This window comes from Stegodyphus dumicola, chromosome 3, assembly GCF_044657685.1.
Source record: "Stegodyphus dumicola isolate Sdum_Otavi_A_Nest chromosome 3, ASM4465768v1".
In the NCBI taxonomy this organism is placed as follows: Eukaryota; Metazoa; Arthropoda; class Arachnida; order Araneae; family Eresidae; genus Stegodyphus; species Stegodyphus dumicola.
The window spans coordinates 8,605,969-8,629,775 of NC_140770.1; the positions used below are offsets into that span (position 1 = coordinate 8,605,969).

General features: G+C 32.4%; 1 protein-coding gene across 2 annotated transcripts in view; it reads right to left on the bottom strand.

Annotated features, from left to right (window-relative positions):
* Positions 1-246: 246 nt before the first annotated feature.
* Positions 247-23,807, bottom strand: part of LOC118190776 (uncharacterized) — a 47,399-nt gene continuing 23,838 nt past the window's right edge. The window contains exons 4-7 of one of the 2 annotated variants that reach the window (XM_035361547.2): positions 19,906-20,847; positions 9,316-9,369; positions 7,072-7,346; positions 247-516 (exon numbers count right to left, since the gene is read on the bottom strand). In XM_035361547.2, the coding sequence (XP_035217438.1) occupies positions 433-516; positions 7,072-7,346; positions 9,316-9,369; positions 19,906-20,847 (1,355 nt within the window). In that variant the 3' untranslated portion in view covers positions 247-432. The remainder of the gene's footprint in view (positions 517-7,071; positions 7,347-9,315; positions 9,370-19,905; positions 20,848-23,807) is intronic. The other variant, XM_035361548.2, reaches the window with a different exon arrangement.

Genomic DNA, 23,807 nt, shown 5'->3' on the forward strand with positions numbered 1-23,807 from the left:
TCCAGATGTTGTACAGATATCCTGGTGTACCAGCAAAGGTGGACACGCACATCAATATTTATGAAGTACATTAAAAATATACTTAATGAATTTACAATTCTTGAGATGTGCAAATTATTGAAATACTACCATGTATGTATGAAAATGTATAACATGTCTGAGGATTTCTTTAAATCATTATATTGCTTCCCTCCCCCAAAAGTTCTATGAATACACATGCTTTAAAAGAAGGGGACGAAAAACAACTTTTTGTTGACTACCCATAATTTATTTTTATGACTTAGAGAAATTACAAAAGTAACTCCACAAGATAATAAATACATGGACAACATCAATTGCTATACCTCATAATTTACTTAAAACAATTTCAAACAGGAGAAAATGTTCAATTTAGCTATATACAATGCACGAGTGCTGGATCTGTCATAAAAATCACTTGGTTTCTAGCTTCTTATATCCAACTCCGTGAGACCTGCGCCTTCGCTCGTGACGACCTTCCACGATTAAAGCAATGATCTATATAAAAATAATATTTATGTTAGCCAAATTGAAATTGATATTATTTCAAAACATATATATCGGAAAAAATGAATACATAAATACTGTTTTCAGAATGTAAGTGTTCAATTTTGATTTACAAAAACAGGAAACGATTTTTATTTTGACTTGGTTGTGTTCTTTCTGATGATGACCAACAACTAAAGATATACCAGGAAAGACAGAGCTTTCCATTTCATAAAATATGTAAATGAAAATTTTATTGCGTAAAACAATGTATGCCTTCAACACAGGCTTAATGATCAGGAATGAATAATCAGAAAGATATGGATTTTATTTTATCATTCAGCATTAGAACTCTTAATTTTAAGAATTTGTAAAGCCTAGTATTTTATATCCAAAGATATTCTGAGTCTGCCTATAAGGTATTTCTCCCGCCTTCTTGGTGTAATGGCTAGCACACCCGGCACGTATTCAAGAGGTCTGTGGTTCAAGTCCCGGTGAGGGCACTGCTAATTTTTCATCTCTTCAGCTTTAAAATAACCTAATGACTGTACAGTGGCGCCTGAACTAAAAAGTGGTGAATGATGATTCTTCACCACCAGGATTTGCCGACTGGGTCCCCTAGACCCCAGTCGCCCTTTATGAGGGGGAGTATGTAAGGTATTTCTCCTGTCTTCTCAGCATGCCTTCATGGCCAGGACACTCCGAGAGGTTTGCGGTTCAAGTCCCGGCGAGGGCATTGCTCATTTTTTCATCTCCTCTGCTTTAAAATAACCTAATGACTCTACATGTCAAGAACAGTAAATGAGGAGAATGTCTGCTCCTCCAATTCAAAAGAGATATATTTAAAAATAACTACAGTGAACTTCGTAAAACCGAAACCTTGCCGTCAAATACGGTAATCATTAAATAACTTACTCTAATTTAAACTAAGCATTAAAAAAATATGAAAACTTTCTATGCTTTCAGAGAAAATTTACTGAGCGAGGCAAAACTTAAAGAATAATAACAGCCTAATTTCTTTCTCTAATTTATTAAATTTTTCTGCTCTACATAAATGAAAAGACATGTCTCTATATAAATATTTATAAATTTCTTAGTTTCTAACTACAGCTTGACACTGTATGGCATTTCAATTCTAATAACATTTGTGCTTTGGAAAGAAATGAATAGAAATTATCTCCCTCATGGATTATATGAATCCATGATGAAGATAAAAGAGGGTACTATTCCGTTTTAGGGACCGTAAAACACTGCAGTGAAAATATATGCGCAAAAGCACAAAATCTTGCAAATGCGTCCATTTAAGCGGCGCCAAATCTAGCGAACGTGCCGAAGTGCATAAATTTAGATAGTTCTATACAGTCACATAGGACTTTGGTGATTCTGGATTATCGGTTTTTCCGGATTATAGACCATAAATTTAAATCTGATAAGATGGCACGCGGAAATTATAAAATTAAAAATATGAAACCGTAATTCATGAAATAAAGAGCAATTATGATCTAAAGCGGATAAAAATTTACAAAATAATAATAATAATAATAATAATATTTGTTTGTTTACTTTATTAAACATTTCTTTCAATGTGCGCATGCATAAAGCATACATTAGGCATAGTCGAAATTAGGAAATTGCAACCAGAAAACTATTTGATGTGTATTCGTGATATTTATAATGACGAGGAATTTGATTTAAATCATATCCAAGACGGAGTACATCGAGATGAAATACCACATTTAGTAAGGAATTATAAGCCGAATAAAATAAAAACATCTGCCTTGAAGATAAGAATAGTGCCGACAGATCAACTTCCAGTTAATTGCGCGCCATAACGTTCCCCCAAACTAAAGTTGAACTACAATACATCTATAGACTGTAACAGTTACATGCGCGAGGTGTGTGCCGCAACTTTATTTACTTGGCCTAACTTGAAAATCGGTAGATGGGGCAAAATTATTGAAGTAGACGAAAGCCTTTTCAGTAGAAGAAAGGATAACGTTGAACGGGTTCTTCCGCCACAATGTGTTTTCGGTGGGTTATGCAGAGAATCAAATGACTGTTTCTTCTTAATTGCTGTTCCAGAATGATCGGTGAAACCTTTATTGAACATCATAAAAGAAAATATCGCAGAAGAAAGCATTATTTATACTGACTGCTGGAAATTATACAACTCAGATGAACTGCAAAATGAGGGGTTTGAACATTTTACTGTCAATTACAACTATAATTTTGTAGACTTTGAAAGTGAGAGTCGTAGACAAACAGTAGAGTGGCTGTGGGGCAGTGCTTAATGGCATAATAAAAGTTGCACTGCTCGACAGCATTTCGATTATTACTTGTCTGAGTTTATGTACAGACGCTAGCACAAAAAACTGCTATGTTGGAACACATAAAAAAATTTATCTCTCCCGTTTAATTTCAGTTTGTGTTTAGCTTTTTGTTTATAAATCATAATAACAAAAAATTTATTTACATGAAATTAACCTTTCATCTAAACTAAAACAACAATCTTAGATAGTTATTAACTATTATGTTTCCTTTCTTGCGTTAGGGTTACCGTAATTATTTTTGGCAGCTTTGGCATAGCAGTAGTTTGGCAATTTTTATGGTCCTTATAACAGAATTGTACCAAGAACAGTAACTTTAAAATGTTTTTCATTAATCTAATGGCCTCACAGGATGAATTTAAGGATTAGTAATTTTCCATTTTAAAATTGCAAAAATCCCGAATAAAAGTCTGAAAACTATAAAAATGTTTCAATCCATGATATCCACAAAGTTTATTATATTAATTGTTTATACATTTAAAAGTTGCTATAGTCATACAAAATAACATTAAGTCTAAAGGAAATTGACGAGACCAAAATGTTCATCTGCCATACGCCAGTTTCAGTATTGCAGGATGTGACTTTATAAATAGTGAAGAAAAAATTAAAACAGCCTTCAAAATAGAATTCACATATTTTCTTTGAATAGGAAGCATAAACAGATACAACAACTTTAAAAAAAAAAAAAAGTAAAATCCAAGATGAGAAATTGATGATGTTGGAAAACTGAGCAAATTTTTATTTATTAATAATTATCCTGACATTATTCTCCAAAATATAAAAGAATAGTTTACTGAGCAACTTTTTATTTATTAACAATCAGTCTGACATTATTCTACAAAATATAAAATAATTTTCTACCCTTGTTAATAATACAATCAAATTACAGTTATTAGATTTAAGCATCATCAAAAATATGACAGAATATTATAAGAAGTTCTTAGTCTAGGTACGCATTGATAAGAACAAAAGCAACAGGGGGAAAATGAAGCTATGAATTCCAGAGTCATGGTTTCACAAAATGTATTGCTTGAAACTATTAGAAAGAGGTTTTGCCCATTCAAAATTTTTTCAAATCCAAAATTTCAGCTTAGAACGATGATTACCAACTTATGATTTTCTTACTAGTCACCGTTAAATATTATGATGATACTACATTTGGTTAATGTGCAGACTTTTTGTATTCTAACGTTAATAGCATTTAGTGCAAACAAAACAGTAAAAGAGAGAAAAGAATCAGGTAGCAGTGAGAAGAAATAAGATATTATTTTAAATGCACTAAAATCCAGTTTTTGAGATTCATTTCCAACTTTTACCATTGCAAAAAGTACTAACTGGGTAATTTAATGGAAACATATAAATGAGGTTATTGGTATAATTTTTCTATAATGGAAGCCAGAAAATCTTGCCAAACTAAGATATGCAGTTTATACACCATAAGTCTATTTGTACATTAAACATTGCCCTTTTTATTACCCAATACAGACCACCCATGATTTGCATGTTTTTCAAGTGACTGTTTCTTTATAAAAAGTATAACTCAACACAGAGTGTGCAAACTGAATGATGGAAGAAAATAAATTTGCTGACTGCAGACCACTTAAATTATTGTTAAAGATACATGACGTCATGCATATCTTAGTGAATGCAGATTGCATTAGCTTCTTGTTTGGTCTAATTGCCTAAAGTTATTTCAATATTATGTAGAAGTATATATACTGAATAATACGAAATAAATTAATTAATGCATAAAATCTACTGTTCTTACTTGCACAAAAAATTAAATATGCTCCAAGTGTAATAAAATGCTCAAATAAATGTGTACCCAAAGGGTAAAATACCCACTTGCAAGTCACAGTATAACCCCCAAATTCAAAGAGAATGACGAAGGCCATCCTTCTATTTGATTCTGTTAACCTAAAAGACAATTCCAAAAACTGCTGGCTTTCAAACACATTATGCCTCATAGAAAAAGGCTACAAAACTGAAAAAAATCTGTTGTGTATACATGTTCCTTGTATGGAATATTAAATTATATGCATTTTTTCTTGCATTTCATTTAAGTTTATTGGATTGAATTAAATCTGCTTCGTCCATAGCACATAAACCACAACAGAATAAATGCACTCTTTAAAGTTCACTATATTTGTTTACCATAACGACACTATGGCGCTAGGTTCACTTACCACATTATATTTAGTTCATATTATAACTCAGAGTGCACAAAATTTATATCTTTTGAAGAATTATCTAATCGTTGCCACATGTTCTATTCAAATACTACAATAAATCTAGAATGATGTATAAAAGAAATTAAGCAAAGAAAACAGAAAAGAAACAGTTTTTCAGAGACGATTCAGTATTTCCCATTCAATTAATTCAGTTCTCACTTCGCGACAAGGCAAAAATACATAAAAACTCAAAATATCTATATTAATTTTGAAGTAAATCTTAAACACTTATTTTCTCGAAAAATTCCAGAAAGGATTAAGCATAATTTAATTCGCAATAATAAATGAAGGCATTATCTTTGTTGTTGCGAAGCTTAGTCCCTCTAGATTGGCAACAAATCTACTATTCTGCTGTTTCAAATGTAAACAAATATGTCCGCCCTGTTATTTAAAAATTAGGCTTAACAGCACTTACAGCTTTCAAATTGTTGATAATTCTATAAATATTGCTTGCAGATTTCCTAAAGGCATAAAAACTTTAACTGGAAAATAAGAACAACATAATTCAATCATCTTTAAAGTACAAAATGCACAATTTAGAAATATATAAGAGTAAAGAAACTGAGATCAATGAGCTAGGTAACTTACTGGATGCATATATACATATATTTATATACGTTTGGTGCGGCCGATTGCAACCAAAATACGAGGTGCACATCTACATGTTATAGCAGTCCTATATACAAAATTTAGACATTCTGAGGATATTCGTTTTTGAGTTATGCGAGATACATACATACGTACAGACACCACGAAAAATTCTCTTCACAATTTATTTTAAAGCAGTTTTATAATTTTCTTGGAGGAAAAGAGTCTGTTATTCTGTCCTTATGTACAGATGTTATGCAAAAACATCGTAAAATTGCATTTGATAGCGGTCGAAATGGATATTTTCTTTGAAATATGCTGTCTGAAACTTTTCACAATTACAATACTTCCTTTTTACTTCGTACAAGGAAGTAAAAACATGAGCCACTCTTTTTTTGAAGTCTCAATAGATCATGGCAAATGAATATTCTTTTCTGCTTCATATCAGATGTCAACTGTCGAGGTATGCACAACACATTTTATAATAAGGCAAGTTTTTCATCAGCTTTTGTACTGCATTGTGACCATAGCCCATTTGTACAAAAAATTCATGGACATTCCACTGATTCAGACCGGTCATCCATTGAAGATGATGGCTTCCCATTGCAAGTTCAGCTTCTTTTTTCATCTGTGTCAGGGTTTCTAAACCAGAAGATAATTTCCTCCGGGGAAAAAATTTAAGAGCTTTAGGGGAAAAGTAGTCAGCCTTTATTTACCTGTTAAGTATTTATCTTCAGTTTATGAATATAAAAAACTGCTTTGATTTAAGTTTTGGTATTTTTCAATATGCTCTGTATTTTTTCCTTGTTTAATTTATAAAACACATAAAAAATAAAAGTATGCTAGCTTTAAATTGATTTACCCGAGTTAAAAACCATCATCATTAGCATCTGGTATTTTTAAGTAGTTTTCAACCTCTTTTGCCCTACAGATCCCTTTTGCTGTTGCTTGATGATCATTCTCCCCTTCTTTTTCCAAACTTGAAAAATACATATACATTTATTTAAATTTAGATTATTTTGTATTGTGTTTTATAAATTACACAAGGAAAAGTACAGAAAATATTCATAAATTCCAAAACTTGAAGTAATTTCTTATATACATAAACTGAAACTAAATAACAGATAAAGAAAGATTTTGGCCCCTTGAAATTCATTTGCCTTGAAGGTATGAAATTCCATCCAGGGGGAAATTTTTCCCTGGTTGATTACCCCTACATTACAGGAATCTGATTGGAAAACACTCCCCCCATTTCACAGGCTTGGCAAGCTTTTCAAACCTCATGGCATGAACATTGCAGGATTTTTTTTTTTTTTTTTTTTAAATTTTGGCTTTCGAATTTTGTGTTAAATTTTCAAGAAAAAAACACTCTTGGTTTATACACATAGATCTGCTTATATTCAGAAATATACAATACTTACCTTTTGCTTATTGTGAACAATTAAATAGCCGGCCATCAGTATTAGGACAATTGATAAGAAATAGAAGAAGAAATGACTGTCTTCTTGATCTGGGAGAGATGAGATCATTGGAATATCATCTGGCATCCCATGACTCATGGAGTTTCTTGAAGGAAAGTTGTCAAAAGCTTTATCAAGACTACTTCTATCCACTGTAACTTCATTTTTAATAATTACTGGACTAGGTGCTTTAGAATCAAGTTCTTTGTGTTTTACAGGCTGCTCTAAGGCACCATCTAAACATAAATAATAAAACAATCTATTTGTTAAAATTTGATTCCTATATACATTGCCAAATCATAAAAATTTAAATCAATAATCATATTGATATCGATGCTATAATTATTATACCTTTGCTGATGATTTCTTTTTAGATAGAATGTTTAATTAATATCATTTTTTGCCACTAGATCTAGCCCCTATGTCTGTTATGGTGACATTTCTAGAGACTGGAGAATGTTGTGTTTCATTTGGTTGCAGTATTTTTTAGTTTTGATATTTTGTTTTGGAATGAAAGTGGAAATCATGGATTGAATAATGTAAATACACAGTGCTGGCTATCAGCTGTATCCAGATGATATAAACTCATAGGAATGTTCTCCATGCTTCTGAACACTTTTATTTTTGGCAATATGGGATATATGTCCTATTACTTTAGAGGTTTTTTTCATTCCTCTTAAGAGTTTTGTTAGTGCTTCGGGAAGAATTTTTTTATTATTTAGCAAAACACTTTTTAAACTTCAAATGGCAGGAAAAATATAAAGTTTCCGAATTAATTCTGACAACTACCTGAGTGTTCCTCTCATAATGTGCCAAAAACTGGAACAATTGAACCACAAATTAAATTTATGCACATTTTCCCCCAGAGTTAGGCTTAGCAGTGCAAACTGCTCGTCTCAGCAAGGTGGCTGAGGTAATGACTGAGGTTCCTGGTGCATTTATTGTTACTATTTAACCTTTTTAGATAAAAATGTCAATAATTTTAGAACTTATGATTATTGATGATTTTCAACAATTTTTAAACTGAATGTGAATATTATATATTCAAGTTTTCATTTTCAAACAGTGCAAAAATAATGTTTTTTGTTATTGTTTCACTCAATTAATACAGCATTTAATATTCAAAAGCTATTAAAATTATGGCATTTTGCCTGGCGACATTAAACTTTCTTGCTTCCAAACGACTTAATGACTTATAGTCAGTATGTATGAAATGTCAAACACACATACTGACTATATTTTATGATCGAAAATGTATTATTACAAATCAGCAGCAAGATTTAACATTCATAGCACATACAGATATTACAATGAGTATTATGTGATGGCAAATTTATTATACACTACAAAATGTGCATGGCAATAATAAAAATAAAAGAATAAAGGGTAGGGGGCAAGAAAAGAAAATTAAAATCACCTGGTATCTTTTAGAATAAAGAATTAAAAAACTGCAAAGCAAGTCTACTGAAAAACATTCAAATTCTACAGATTTTTTTGCAAAAACTTTATAAAAATACATAACAGTAAAAACTTAAGCTTTCAGTATATATATTATTCTTATTATAATAAGCTATACCAATAATTAATATACAAAGTTCCTTTTGAACAAATTATGGAAGCTTTTTAATAAATTAAATATTCATAAAGCTTTTTGCATTTCTAATTAAAAAAGCTCACATTTTTTACAAAATGCTAAATAATTTCATACTTTCTAATGAAGCTAAGGATAAAACATGTTTTTTCATTAACAACTTTGGAGTATTTTTTCATTCATTTAGATTTCTTCACAGGTTTTGCTAATTATGAAAATTTTTGAATCAGTGCAAAGGCTGTTTAATTACAAGACTTTTATACTGCAAATGACTATGAATAAAGTTATCAGAAAGTATATCTATACATGTTAACTAAATACTGACATCAAATGTAATGGATAAATTTCTTTACACCTTGAAACTTTAAAAAGTTTTACTTTTCAGAATTTTTTTCTAAACAATCCTTGACAAGTTTTTGGAAAAATGTATTTCTTATTAAAAACACTTATTTTTCTTGATGTAAATGATTTTTCACATTTCAATATTTAATACAAGAATAATTATTTATAGCTATAATTTGATAAGCTTCTAAGAGCTATTATGCAGAAGGTTTGCATATCTAGCAGCAGCATGCAATAAGATAGAGTATGAACGTTAAGATACATATACCTACCATAATCTGACTTTGAATATTCCCCCTCAACATCCCCCTCATTGTTTTCCATATCTGATAAAAATAAATATTATGCTTACTTTGTAGAAATAGTAAACATTTAAAAAGTGCAAAAATAAGAACAAGCTGCAGAATGTACACATATTAAGATCGAGAAAAGAATTAAAAGCAACATTACAATGAAGATGCTCAGGTATTTCATATTACATTGTCAATACACAAAAAGCTGCCATATTTCTGAATGTATTTGTAATCTCGATTCGAAAATCAGGCTTCTTAGCTACAGTTATAAGCTTTCATTTAGTTAATTCATAGCATTTCATTATGGTTGGAATTTTGTCATCGATTTTTAACTTACTTCCTGATAAACTATCGAGTTCAAATTTTGTACACACAACAATGCAGTGTTGTGAAGGGATTTTTTTCAAAATTCAATTTAGGCTTTTTTTATTTGATATTTAAACAAATTTTAAACATATTGTTACAAAAAAAAAAGGTGATTAAAGATTTTAAATTACGTCCAAAGGGGCATTTTTTAAACATTTTGTGTGTTGCCTTTATTCATTAAATATCATGTTCTTTGCAATTAAACCATAAAATTCAGTTCAATAGCAATGTCGCAAAATAATTTTAAAATGAGCATGTCTTTAGAATTTCCGATACACAGCTCCGCGTGGTGGAGACGAAAAGGTTGTCCCCCCTGTAGAGTGTTGCCATCGCTCACTTTGAAATCCTCGAGTTTGTTAATCAAAAATTCGTTAAAGTTTTACAAAATATGAAATCAATAATAAAACAAATTTCAAATTTGGTCTTCCACATGCCCACATTCGTAGGAGGATTACATAATTCAAAATTCGATGGCTCTATGTACTGTTGTTTTGTTACAATGTGAGAAATATACATACATTTATGCAGATTTCTCATTATTTAATTTCTACAAATATAATGCAGGACTCTAAAACTTGGTGGCAACAGTTTGAAAAGTGAAACAGACATTTATAGTGATTCAACACAAAATCGCAAAACGAAAACAATAGCCCTTCAGGGACAAAGTCCCTTTGGACTAAAAATGTACAGGTGCAGTACGATAGCTTCCCCGCAGAGCAGGTTTAGGGTTGCCACATTTGGCAACAAAATTGGCAATATGCCATGGACAAATGGAGAACCTTCTGGAATGAATTCTTACTGGTTTAGCCCAAAATGTTCTTGAACACAAGCCAAAAATTATATAAACCCTGCTGGTATGCGGAGAGTCAGTACGAGATAGTTAGTCTCTAGTTAGTCAGTCCGTGCAGAGTCGATCAAGTTGACAGCTGGGTACTGAGTGCCGAGTGCATCGAAAGAGTCTTAATGTATCACAGTTAGTGCATCGCCAAGAGAGTGTTTTGAGCTCCGGGAACAACTGAACCGAAGAGTTGGTAGCTGTGCTCTGTGTGTAGTCGAGTGCATTGCGTGTTGTAACGTGGAGAGTCTCGAGACTACAAGGAGTTCCGAAAATGACCAAAGAGAGTCGGGAGCTGTACTCTGGTGTTTTGCAGTGAAGCTGTCTCTACCATTATTGCCCGATAGCCTGAAGGCTGTGTCGCTGATTGTTCCAGCAAATGTATAGCAGATCTTCGATGACTGTAAAACATGATTTTGGAGCTGTCCTGATTAATACTGGCTAAATAAAGTGTGTTTGGATACTTCATCAAGTGTCATCGTTATTCACTCCAAATCTATGAACCCTGTAAGAACGCGAATGAAGAAAATAACGCAACAATATTTTCGTTTAATGAACATATTAAACATGTAAGAAATTTACTGTTAGCACTATCAAATACAGCATGAAAAAAGTTTAAACTTTTAACGAAATCAATTAATTGAATTGCACTGCCAAATGTTTATGTTATTATCTTTTTAAATTTATCGTAGGTGCAATAGTTCAGCAGTGATTCTCAACATCTTCTGCCCCATGCACCCCTTTCATTATTGCTAAATGTTTATTCCCTTCTCTTTTTCAAAACACAAAAAAATACTAAATTATTATCTAAATTTAGCCTTTATCTAAATTTAGATCATGTTTTAATGTGCTTTATAAATTAGACATGAAAATGCACAGAAAATGTTGATAAATACCAAAAACTTAAAATAAAAACATATTTTTACATTCATAAACTAAAATTAATTTCTTAAAAGCAAACAAAAGGCTGACTGCACCCCCCGTAAACTATGAAATCCTGCCCAAGGGAGGAATTCCACCCTGGTTGAGAACCTTTTATTTTAGTGTATCAAATATAATTTCTATTTTAAATAAAAGCTTTATATGTAAAAACTTTTTATTTTATTTTATTTATTTATTTTAGATACAGCATAGCCTCATATTATATTGATAGAAGTGAATGCACGGTTGAAAATCGGTTTTCTCTAAAGCTTACAGACATTGACAACCTACACAATTGCAAATCTGCAGATAATCTTTGCCTCCCAAAAAATTTAACTTTCAACAGTCTGCCCTGCCATTCATCAGAAATTCAACTGATAGCATAAACTGAAGATAACACATACCTATACTATACACATTACTTAAATATCTTTTGTATCAGAGAAAGCTATCTTGGTAATGATTTTAAAAATATCAGTTATGTCTCAGATGCTGCCACTAGAAAAAATATTTTTAAATACGAAAATGAATAAAAATAATTAAAAATACACAAATGAAAATGAATAAAAATAATTAAGAATACACAAATGAAAATGAATTAAAATAATTAAGAATACACAAATGAAAATGAATTAAAATAATTAAGAATACACAAATGAAAATGATTCTGTTAATTAATTTAACAACCTATAAAAAATTTAATTACTTCAGTTTTATGAAACAAAAGCACGACAAGTTTTTAACCCTCCCATTGCTGAATTTTTTTCAAATCTGCAAACATTTGAGTGTTAAAATACATCGCACAATTCTATATCCAGGATTTTCTTAATATAAATTTCGCACATAAAAACAGGCTTTCATAAAAATCAGTTTTAAGAGTAATTGTATAAAGATGAAAACTTTGAAAATAATTCTTGATTAAACTCTGATTTTTACTGCTGTCTGCTAGGTTCTTTTTTAATGGTATTAAGAGGAATGTGGGTTGCAAAACGATGAGCTGCCAAATAGTTGAGAGTACGATTAAACCTTTCCTGCATGCTACTTTTTAAAGTCGGAGTTTTGATTTAAAAAAAAAAAAGAAAAAAGAAAAAAAAAAGTAGGCAGTCTAATTAGGCCTAGAGGAGTACACAAGTAAAATTTTGTGAAGATAACACTTTTCGTTTTAATTATGTGGGTGTGCCCAAAGTGGGCACACTGACTGAATAGAGCTTCGAAAAGAGTGCTGAAACGAGCATTGTTGTCAATTAACTGACTGATGACATGCGGAGAAACAAAGAATACAGACTCTCAGTTGTCCTAGATTATCGGTGAGCCTGGTCTGGGCACACCTAAGGTTCGCCATTTGATTTTAGGCAAGATTTCAAGGTAAAAATTTTAAACTAATATAGAATAAGGATATTAGCCTACAGCCAAAAAAATAACATAGAAATTTCTTTTTAAACAATTCCTTTTATACCCTAAAAAAAATCTGGAAGATTTCTTTGAAAAATGAGGGTCTTAAAAAACTAAACATGGCTAAAATATATAGACTGGTTTGTGTTGAGCTGCCATCTTCTATAAATAAAGAATGTTCAGAGTAACTTACAAATCCTTCTTCTTTCAATTTTTCTGTGCATACAGAAGGAAATTTTTAGGTGTGTCCAATCCGATAAAGTTCTTCTAGGTGAACCACATGTTCTCAAGTTCGAAATATTTCAAAACAGTTGCATTATTCGCCATATTTACAATTATACCCAGACTGTCATGGAATATTTATCACATCTATTTTGCACCACTGCCGAACATTTTGGATGGTCATCGAATTGTTTTCGGATTCACAACTGTCTGGGGACGAGTCAGAGAGATAACAATTCACTTTGCTATTGCAAGCTTCACATTTGGTATCATAAAATATCATGAGGAACATACATTCTATCAGCTGCTGAACATTTCCTGGCAGCCATACTCTGAATATAAAAGATAAAAATAATAACGGCGGTAATGCCACAAAAGCAGTCGAACTCTATGCAAATATGAAAATTTATGCAATGATGATGCCATCCATCAGTAGATCACATACTACATAATTACGAAATGATTAATTAAAAGCTTCATTTAAAAAATAAATTGAGAGGGGTGGCAAGCAGATTGCCTCGGAAGGCAAAATCTTCGACTAAAGCAGCCATTGACCTACATAGTATTTTGTAGGTTATTTAGCCAAAAATCAGGCTAATAATATACAAAGCGAGAAGCCTAAAATCGGGGAATTTGTAACAGATAAGTAAATCTTGGAATAAGTATGTTTTTATCATAAAGTGCATTTCAAAATGAATTAGAAATGACTGATTCTTTTTTTTTAACATTGATTTAAAACACGGCTGCAAAATCTCTGCACTCTCTAAAATAAAGAATTTATCATGGTCTAGTAATACAAACCAGATTTCAACACTGCTGGCATAAAATATAAAAATGATAAAATATAGTAAAAAAAATGTTTCAAAACTTATGATAAGTCAAGTTTAGCATAATGACATACTCATTTTTACTGCTTTAATAGAAACCTATACAGAATGATGCATAGCAATAAGGAACACCGATAAGGGATTAACTAAATACTAAAATTCTTTGCTGATTTCATGTCTTAAATAGAACAGATGATATTAAGGCAAGCCCACTTATATATATATTTAAAATCTCGCACACTTCTTCCAATGTTCCAGTTCATATTTACTCATAACATAACATTTTTAAGATGCAATGTCTTGCAGGGCTTGCCATGATACTCCTGCTTTTTCCATACACATAGTCTTATCAATTCACTATGTTATTAAAAGACAATACAGGAAAAACACACACACACACACACAAACAGGTGAAGCGACATTTTCCCCAGGACTCAATATGAAGATTAAACTATAGCAATCATGTAATTATTTTTATCACAATGAAATGTTTTTGCAAATGAAAAAAAGCAAGTAATTTCATCATACAGACACCACTCAATGTAATCGTTTAAATATCGCCAAGCCTCGCACATTCGTATCATCAAACAGCTTGTTTTCAATTTTAGTCAATTATTTGAAATCAGGTAAGGATATCAAAGGATATTTTTTCTCATCACTTAATGTTACCGAAACAAGGCACTGACAAACTAGATAACATTAAGCTGCGCCAGCTGTATTTGCAAATAAACTTAATTTTATTTTGTACTTGAATCTGCTATTGATGTTGCAGGGTTTTATTTTAATTTTCTAACCATTATTTTTACTTTGGAACAAGCCTTTTCTATGCATTCTAATTTTGTGCCTATGTTTTCCTACCAGAATTAATTCAGGATTTGGATTTATGCAAATGAGACAGAAACGAGTATTTAACCTTTTCGCGAGGGCGCACCTTTGTTTTAAGATGCTCGTGCGGGACGGAAGAGAATCGAAGGCAGTCACCGTACAGGATGGAGGTTTTGTATCGAATTTTGCTAAGCCTAATTTTATAACAAAAATCAGAGAAATGTTTAAAATGAAAACGAGTGTGGTAAATCTCGAAGCACAGAGAAGTATCACTTTGTAACTCTTAGAAAAAGTATCACTTTTTAACTCTTTAGAAAATGAATCAGTACTCTAATTTGCGTTAGTAAATGGTTCACTAACCATACCAAGGTATTCTTCCTCTGATAAATAGCGCCTTCCCGCCATAATAGACTGGAGGTCATGCTTTCCTAAATAAAAAAAGGAAGGAACGGAAATATATCTGAAGTCAATGCAAAACGTAAAAAAACTCCGCACAGTAACCCTAAAAGACCGTACATAGTAGAGGAAAAAAATAGAATAAAAAAAGTAATTGGATATAAATCAGATTCGAGAATGTTTTCATTAGCACGCAGTGATTTAAAGAGCCCACCTCTGTTTATGCTTTCCCTCCGTCCCCCCCCTCGAACAGCTGATGAGTAAAATACCAAAGTCAAGCAGAATATATCAAACTCAAGGTCAGGAACCTAAAACTGTGTTCATTTCAAAAGTAACGGACACAGGATGCCATCTAGTGGCCTTCAGAAAAATGTTCCACCTTCAAATGCGTATACGCATCAGCCGTCCTCTGAATGTGATCTTTACTGATGCGTGGATGGGATGCCGGCTGTAAGAGACGTTCTTAGGGGATTTGTATATGGGACGCCCGTCCTGAAAGGGTTAAGGTGAAGTCTGGGGCACTTTCATGAGAAAAGCATGTTCTGCTTTTCGGCCACATTGTTGCTATTAGTCCAAGCTTATTGTTTTACGATGGTACTTCTACATGCTACTATAAGCCGGTGATCTTTTAATAAGGGCAAACTCCATTAGATAATTCTGTGCAGCTTCAGCTGATTAAATTTATTTAGCATTAGTTCAGTTTTATATTTTCTATTTTGAGTTAAGGCCCAAGTGAAGGCTTAATGTATGCCCCAGAGGGGCTATCTGTTAATCTATTTTGAGTTGGAATAAAGGGTAAATTAACTTTTTTTTTTTTACTTGTTACTTACACGAACTCAGTGAATAGTCGCTACACGGTTCTTCAGTAAGCTAGTTTACAAGTAACTCTAGTTTAGATGGGAAAAAAAGTTATTACTAGTTATTCAAAATGTATTACAAGTTCAAAAAAGAATTATGACAGAACAAGAAAAAAATGACTCCCTCACTCCTCTGAATGTATTCAAAACAAAGGCTTCTAGAGTGAATAAATAAGCTTCATGTTTTCTTTTGCACTTAAAATCACAGTAAGTACATAAATTTGAAAAATGTGAGGATCTCATAATGCACTGCAAAATTTGCTTCCAACTGTTTTCAAGCCTGATAATGTATACTCTAAAGACTTTCCTTAAATTCCATTCCATTTTGCAAAATTTGCTTCCAACTGTTTTCAAGCCTGATAATGTATACTCTAAAGACTTTCCTTAAATTCCATTCCATTTTGAATCTGGAATATATTATTGTGTTCATATCAATAAATTTATAAAACTAGAAACTAAAATTAAAATAGAGCTTTGAAATTTACCATGCAATTATAACATACACTGTGGTCATCAAAATTAAAGGATAATGAGAAAAAATATTCTCACTCAGTTAATGTTGCAACCAACACACAAGTCTGTAATTATTTATATTAATGAACTACAACTGAACACAAATTTGTACCTCCATGCATACATCAGTGCCAGAAATATGAAAGTTTGGTGACTGACAATGTTGTGCGCAATGGATGCCTGTTGGAATTCTGGTTTGAATTATTGTCTAAAGTGAATGTGGTGTATGAGAGTAAGCAGTATTCAGTAGTTATGGCTCAAAGGCATCTTTTAAATGAAGGTTAAAAGTGGCAAGTAATTGGTAAAGGGAGGTTGGAACGGAGGTTGCCCAAGATCTGAACATTCCTCAAAGTGGTCAACAACATATCATATCAAGATTTTTGAGCCATTTTTTAAGCACTGGATCAGATGACAGACAACCTGGTCAAGGGCGACCAAAAGCACCAAAAGACTATTTTCTGTCCTTGTCAGCTCGAAGCAACCATGAAGCGACTACAAGAGATTTGGTTTTAAACCTTCAGGTTGCCACAGGAATGCGAATTAACCATTCTACTGCTACATGAAGGCTTAACGAGGTTAGCCTGTATGCAAGAAAACCAATACTTTGTGTCCCACTCACTCTAGCTTCCAGAGGGGCCGATTAAAACTGGTGCCGGCATCATATTCGAAAGAGCCAAGATGACTGGGTGCGAGTATTGTTTACTGACGAATCCAGATATAGTCTGAACAATGATTCTAGATTTGTTTTGATATGGAGTGATTAAAGAACAAATCAACAAATGGCTGCATGCATTGAAGGAGGTTCTGTAACCACTTGGAGATATATGGATGTGGTATTGGAATCCCAAGTTAGAATGTTTAGGGGTGATGTTGGTCTAGAGATTTTGTTAATGGATGCTCGGCCTCACCGAGCACATGGGGTGTCAAAATACTGCAAACAGAATATATTACTTGAATGAATTGGCCACCTTATTCGAACCTGATTGAACATGTATGGGATGCCAAATTTCAGCACACCAAATTCTTTTCCATACCCTCCAGGAGCTGAAAAGTGCACTTTTAGACGAGTGGCATGCAGTTCCACAAGACTTAATCAGCACAAGTCTATGAAATCAAGATGCAAGGTATGCATATCTATCCAAGGCGACCATACACCATATTAAAGAAAAAAATTTTCCACAAGAGGTGACTTAATCTTTCTATTATTCTCCAGTTTCCATAAATTTGGCTTTAATGTCAATATTTTGCAAATAACCAACTGCCAAACATTGTAATTTATGTTAATTAATGCTTTTGTACAAATTTCTATTAATTTTTTTATTAAATGTCATTAATGTATTATTTCTGTCATTATCTTTTAATTTTGATGACCAGTGTACCTAGCATACCATTTTAAATATATGCCAAGCTAAATACAGACTAGACTGTAATTACAAGTGGAAATTCACTAATAATGCATTAACAAAGCCTATTCGAAATGACCATGAAACATATTACTACAAGACACCACTGCCAGTTTTCAAGCCATGATAACAAAAATTTATCCAATTCTCTCATTATTTTTTTTAACTGATAATAATTGATTACAATGGCAAAGCTTTTTTTGTAATATCATATTTCTTGATTATCTAAATTATGGGGGCTATTTTTTAAGCAAAGTCCATTCCCCACCCAAAATTTCGCATGTGCAAGCTCCTGGCATTTTTTGTGCACGGTACACTACTGCTTGCATTGCCAACATCAGTTTATGTGCTTCATAGTAAAAAATTAAATCATTGGTTAAAATCAAGTGCCCCAGCAACTGAGAAATATGGTCAGTCACCCAATTCTTAACAGCAGAAACATGAATATTACACATTCACTGTCAGGTATGTAAAATGTACAATGGCAATGCACTGAGCGATAGTAAAGAGTGAAAATAGGCGAGATTTTTCATGAAAAACTGCGAAAACATCTGTGACAAATCACTCTCTGGTCAGCAACAGTCGGTGCTTTCGATTTGGTGCCTAGTCGAGAGCCGAAATCATACATACAGGAAATTACAGTAAATGGCAAATAGAAATGAGAATCACTGACGGTGAAATGAAAATGGCTGCGTGCATCTCCCGGAGGAGATCACTATCGTGCATCTCACAGAATACCATCACATGGGCAATGGAACTCTGTGCAGAGCTGGATTATCAATTAAATAAAATAAACATGTGCTTATAGCATCAAGGAAAAGAGGCACTACAAAACAGTTCTTAGGGATACAGGAAAGGAGGACACCATAAAAATTTCCCATTTCTAGCTTTACCAAGGAATACATGATACAACTAAATCAAAACCAAGTGAAAAGAAATGAGGAAAAAAACTGCCATAAATATAAATAAAAGCTCATTTTTTTTTTTTTTTTTTTTTTTTTTTTTTTTTTTTTTTTTTTTAATGTTAAGGGCCTCTACAAATCTTAACTAGCCTCGATTTTGCAAGGAAGAAACATAAATAATTTTGTTTGTTATAACAAAGGCTTAAAGCGCTGAGGAAATTTAGTTAAAAAAAAATTGCATGTAAATTAAAAAAATAAATGTTTTTTTGAAAATTTTTATTCATTTAGTTTTTATGGTGAAATGGACTTTACTTCAAAAGATAGCCCTGACATTAGTGCAATTTTTTAAATGCATTCTTAATGCTTTCACGAAGCTTTAAATTTTTTATGATGATGGGGCTTAATCAAAACATAAATAATGAAAGGAAATAATGATGACTTATTGCAGTGAATTAACTACACTTTTTGCAACTCATTGTTAAAATGTAAATTATTGATGTAATTATATGCATACATTATTTCACACATATTTCACTTTTTAATTTTTTATTTATCTCAAAACTCAATCAATAAACTTAGTTAAATTTTTTTAATGCTCTGTCTGTGTTTTAAGAATAGATTTAAAAGACAGTTGCTCCTTTTAGCAATTTAGTGCAAATGCATTCCTGCAGAAATTTTAACAAAATTTTTCCACTGCATGCAAATTCCACAAGAGTATATTTTAAAATTGATTATAAGACAAAAAGTACCAATATTTATATAAAAAAAAAAAGGCACCGGAACTTGGGATTCAAACGGAATACATACAAAAATGGCATCACTGCTTGTTAAATTAGAAGAACTGCCATGCGCATCATGTCTAGAGTTTGTCAGATTCAGAAAATTATAATGGCTTCTATAATGTGGCTGCACTAATGCAGAAATATCCTAATGGAAATAGGTTCATTGAAAACTTATAACACAAGACTGCCAACATGTTACAGTTTTTTTGAACTAATCATAAGATTCTTCAATTGAACCTTTTGAAATACTTGCTTTGTGAAAGTAATGCAAGTTTTTAGTTAAAAAAAAAAAATAGTTGATAATGATAGAAAAGTAGTTGATACTTACTATACTGGTCTGACTCTTTATCAGCTGGATGGTTGTCATTTTCTCCCTCCATTTGTTCTAGAGGAACATCTACAGTAGTGGGAATCAGAGAGAGCTCAGGACTGTTTTTAGAAGGTGAACTAGAAATATCTTCTGTAGGTTGTACATGTGCAGTAGGTTCAGCAACTTTTACTTCTGTTCCAGAATTAATACCTGTATTAGGCTTTACATTTTCTTCATGAACTTTTTCAGACATAGCACCGCCAGGAAGCTTTGTTTCTTTATCAGCAGCTGTACCAGAAGTATTTCCTGCTATGATTATTTTCTTTCCATCATTTCCAGAATCTTTTGTAGAATTACCCAATACTGCATTTTTTGTAGAATCACCCACATCAGGATCAGACTCAGAAGTTTTAGGATCTAGAGGTAAAGGTTTCAGCTCATTAGAAGTTTTCACTTTTATATTTTTATTATGCTCATATTGTTTACTCTGTCCAGTAATGACAAATTTTGCAAAATTTCCTCCATTCTGATCATTTGCATCTGGTTTATTTTTTTTATTATTAAGACTTTCAGAAATTTTATCCATAACTGGAACTTGATCTTCAATATTGGTACCAGTATTTGGGGTTTGAGATAAGATATCCCCATGTAAATCATTCTCTCCTAACCCTGAGATGGAAGCTGCAGCCTGTGTACTTCGAACTTGATTCGAAGAGTCATTCTGTGACAATTCTTTTAACTTCATTTGGTCCATTTCATCCACTGAAAGTGCTTTTTCGTTTATGGGAGGATTCCCTTGATCACCTTTTTTATGATCATCTTCAGCTTGTTGAAGTGCATCCGGGATTTTATCGACATTTTCTGCAACATCATTTGACTTCGGTGAGTTTTTAATATCTTCCACAGAACTGTTTACTTTCAAGGCATTAACATCAGAATGATTTTGTGGGGCAAATTTGGCTTTAAAAAGAAAGTAATTAGAAACAAATTAATATTTACAATCAATAAAGAAGAATTCCAACACATTCTTTAAGAAATACACATTTAAAAAATTTATTTCAGATATTAAATGCAACTGCAATTTTCTTATGCTTTTATACTGTGAAAATTCTCAGTTGGGAAAAACTTGAAACTACCTTTAAATTTGACGAAAATAAAATTATTTTCATCGCACATTTTTCATGTTTTCTGTTTTGAAATGACTCTACATATTGAGATAAAACAAAATCAAATGCAAATATGCCACGATTAAATATCTGGTTGATTATTTATATCAAGTTTCACAAATGTCAACGATATGATTAAGACAACTGAGATTAGATAAAATTTAATATGAAAAAATAAGCTGAATATCACTAAGTATGGGGGAATGACATTTGCATAATTTCAGCTTCATTATTTCAATAATGAAGTTTAAGCTGTGCAGATTTTATCAGCAACCTTTAACTTCAATGCAGCCGGTCAAAAAAACAGAAGCAAATGTAGTGAAATCTACACTTTCTGCAGTAGATATGCATTTTTCTGTGCCTGATGATTCCGGATTATGCTGAAGTCCATTATTACTGTTATCCCACGTTCAAGTCTTAATAGAAAATGGTCTATAACCTAGTTTCGATTTTCAGTTTCCCAAAAGACAAAAATGGACGTAAATGTTTTCAGATGTATTTTGTCGAATCTCTCCACACAACAAAAGAGTTAAAAGGTTGCTAAATTCTGCTGAAAAAAATTCTGTTTATTGTTTTTGTTGCAAAATTTTTAACAGCTTCAGCAATGCAAAACTCTGTAGTTCTGAATCTAACGAATGGAATCACTTAAATAAGTATACTTAAAACTTCATGAAAAAAATAAAATACATTTCCAGAACGTCCGATTTTTTAGAATGATTAAGAAAGAATAAACCTGTTGATTCGGAATTTAAAAATTTATTAACAGAGACTAACTGGCGTGATATTATTGAAAGAATTATTTATACCATTCAGTTTTTAGCCAAACAAAACTTACGTCTTTCGTGGTTCCAGTAACAAGTTATGTGAAAGAAATAAGAATTTTTTAAAGTATATAGAAATGATTGCAAAATTTGACCCTACCATGTCTGTATATATTAATAACATTCAAACTAGAAGAAGGGAAAAAAAAAAAAAAACTTCATTACCTTAAATATAAAATTCAAAAGGAAACAAATAGCTTATTAGGGGAAAATATAAAACAAATTATTTTTTTAAGTAAGGTCAAATAGGCAAAGTATTTTTCTATTTTACTTGATTGTACCCCTGATGCCAGCCATCAAAGAGCAGATATTAGTTTGTATGAAGTATCTTAATTTAGAAAATACAGACATGAGTATTGAAGAGAGGTTTCACAACTGATACAACCGGTGAAGAACAAAGAACATTCTTATTAAAGAATTTAGAGGAAAATGGTTTAGACATTAGTAATTTAAGCGGCCAAAATAACGACAATGGTTCAAACATGAGAGGTAAACAGCTGAAATCGTTGCTTTTCCAAATTAAAAAGTTAACCTAAGTTTAACATAATATGCAACGACCTTTTTTATGTAGAAAAACAATAACAACAAGCAATCACAGAAAAAGATAAATGTTGCACAAATTACTACTATTGCAAAAGTAGACACAAAATAAGGATTAAGCAATTTGTCGAATGTGTCTACCCTTACATTCGCATCGGCATCACGTATTTTTATGCTTAGAACAAACGTTAGAGACGAACTCCTGCCCTGGTTATAACTTTCAGTCACATAAGACAGTGTGCTAGGAGGAAAGGCACTCAGACCTGGCAGTCTCGAGGCTGCCTTAACACAGTTAAATGTCCCAACCCCTTAAGGCAATCCAAGAAGCCTATAACCTATCAGTCGAGCCGAGGGGCTAAGATTGAGTAGACAGGAATACTCAGCAACTCGCATTCCATGTTCCCGTTCTGGAGGGATGGTAAAAACATCTGCCATCAACAGGGTCCCCCAACCCTGGACAGCAGAACACACTTAAACACTCTCAGACACACCGGGCCACCTCCGTCGACAGGGATGTTCTGGCCTGGACAACCATGAATATCTGAGTATATAGCTCCACCACAACCAACGGAATGACAAGACAGTACCATACAGTATCTGCCGAGCCTGAAGCAGCCATCGCTAGCGAAGACTCCAGTCCTGTGGAGACTGATTTTGAACACCCGTGGCCAAGACTGCCTAGGTACAGTTCCTAATCAGTAGCTTCCCAGGTCTTACCCGAGTCGACCTCCAGAGGCGCGTTCAAATAAGAAAATAATTATTCTGTTCAGACAGGCAGTGAGACTAACTGCTTGTTTTAATGATTGCCCGGTGCCTTTTTGACTTGCACCTTGCACAACCTTGCACCTATTGTCGGCGCGAGCCTGCATGGGACTGTGAATTTGGCTTGGAGGAAATCATGGCCAGACTGAATTGCACATAGATACTTTGATGCTTAAGTCTTGTTATCTATGTTGCTAAGACTCCACACAAAACTATGGATTAGGAACATAACAATACAGTAAAAAAAGTAGAAGTAAAAAAAAAAAAAAAAAAATAATAATCACAAAAATGGCTCAACATGAAAGGGATGTTTCCTGAAAAGAATAAAAGAAAATGACCCACTTCCCTGATCTGTAAAATTTCAAAAACAATTGCATTTCTCTCTTTAGAAATATTTTAAAAAATAGGCAACAACAAAGCACATTGGATGAATTTTGAGTCCAGTTACCTGTTTTCTGGAGAGGAATTCTGCATCCAAGCAATAACATCTCCCTAATAATTTTTCTCATATACCATGCACTCTCCTTTATACAGATATAAAGATTAATCCAAGTTTTTGTCTATTTTATAAGCTCAAAAGGTTTATCTGTCTCAAAATGCAAGTCTGCGTCATTTCATTTTAATGTATTTT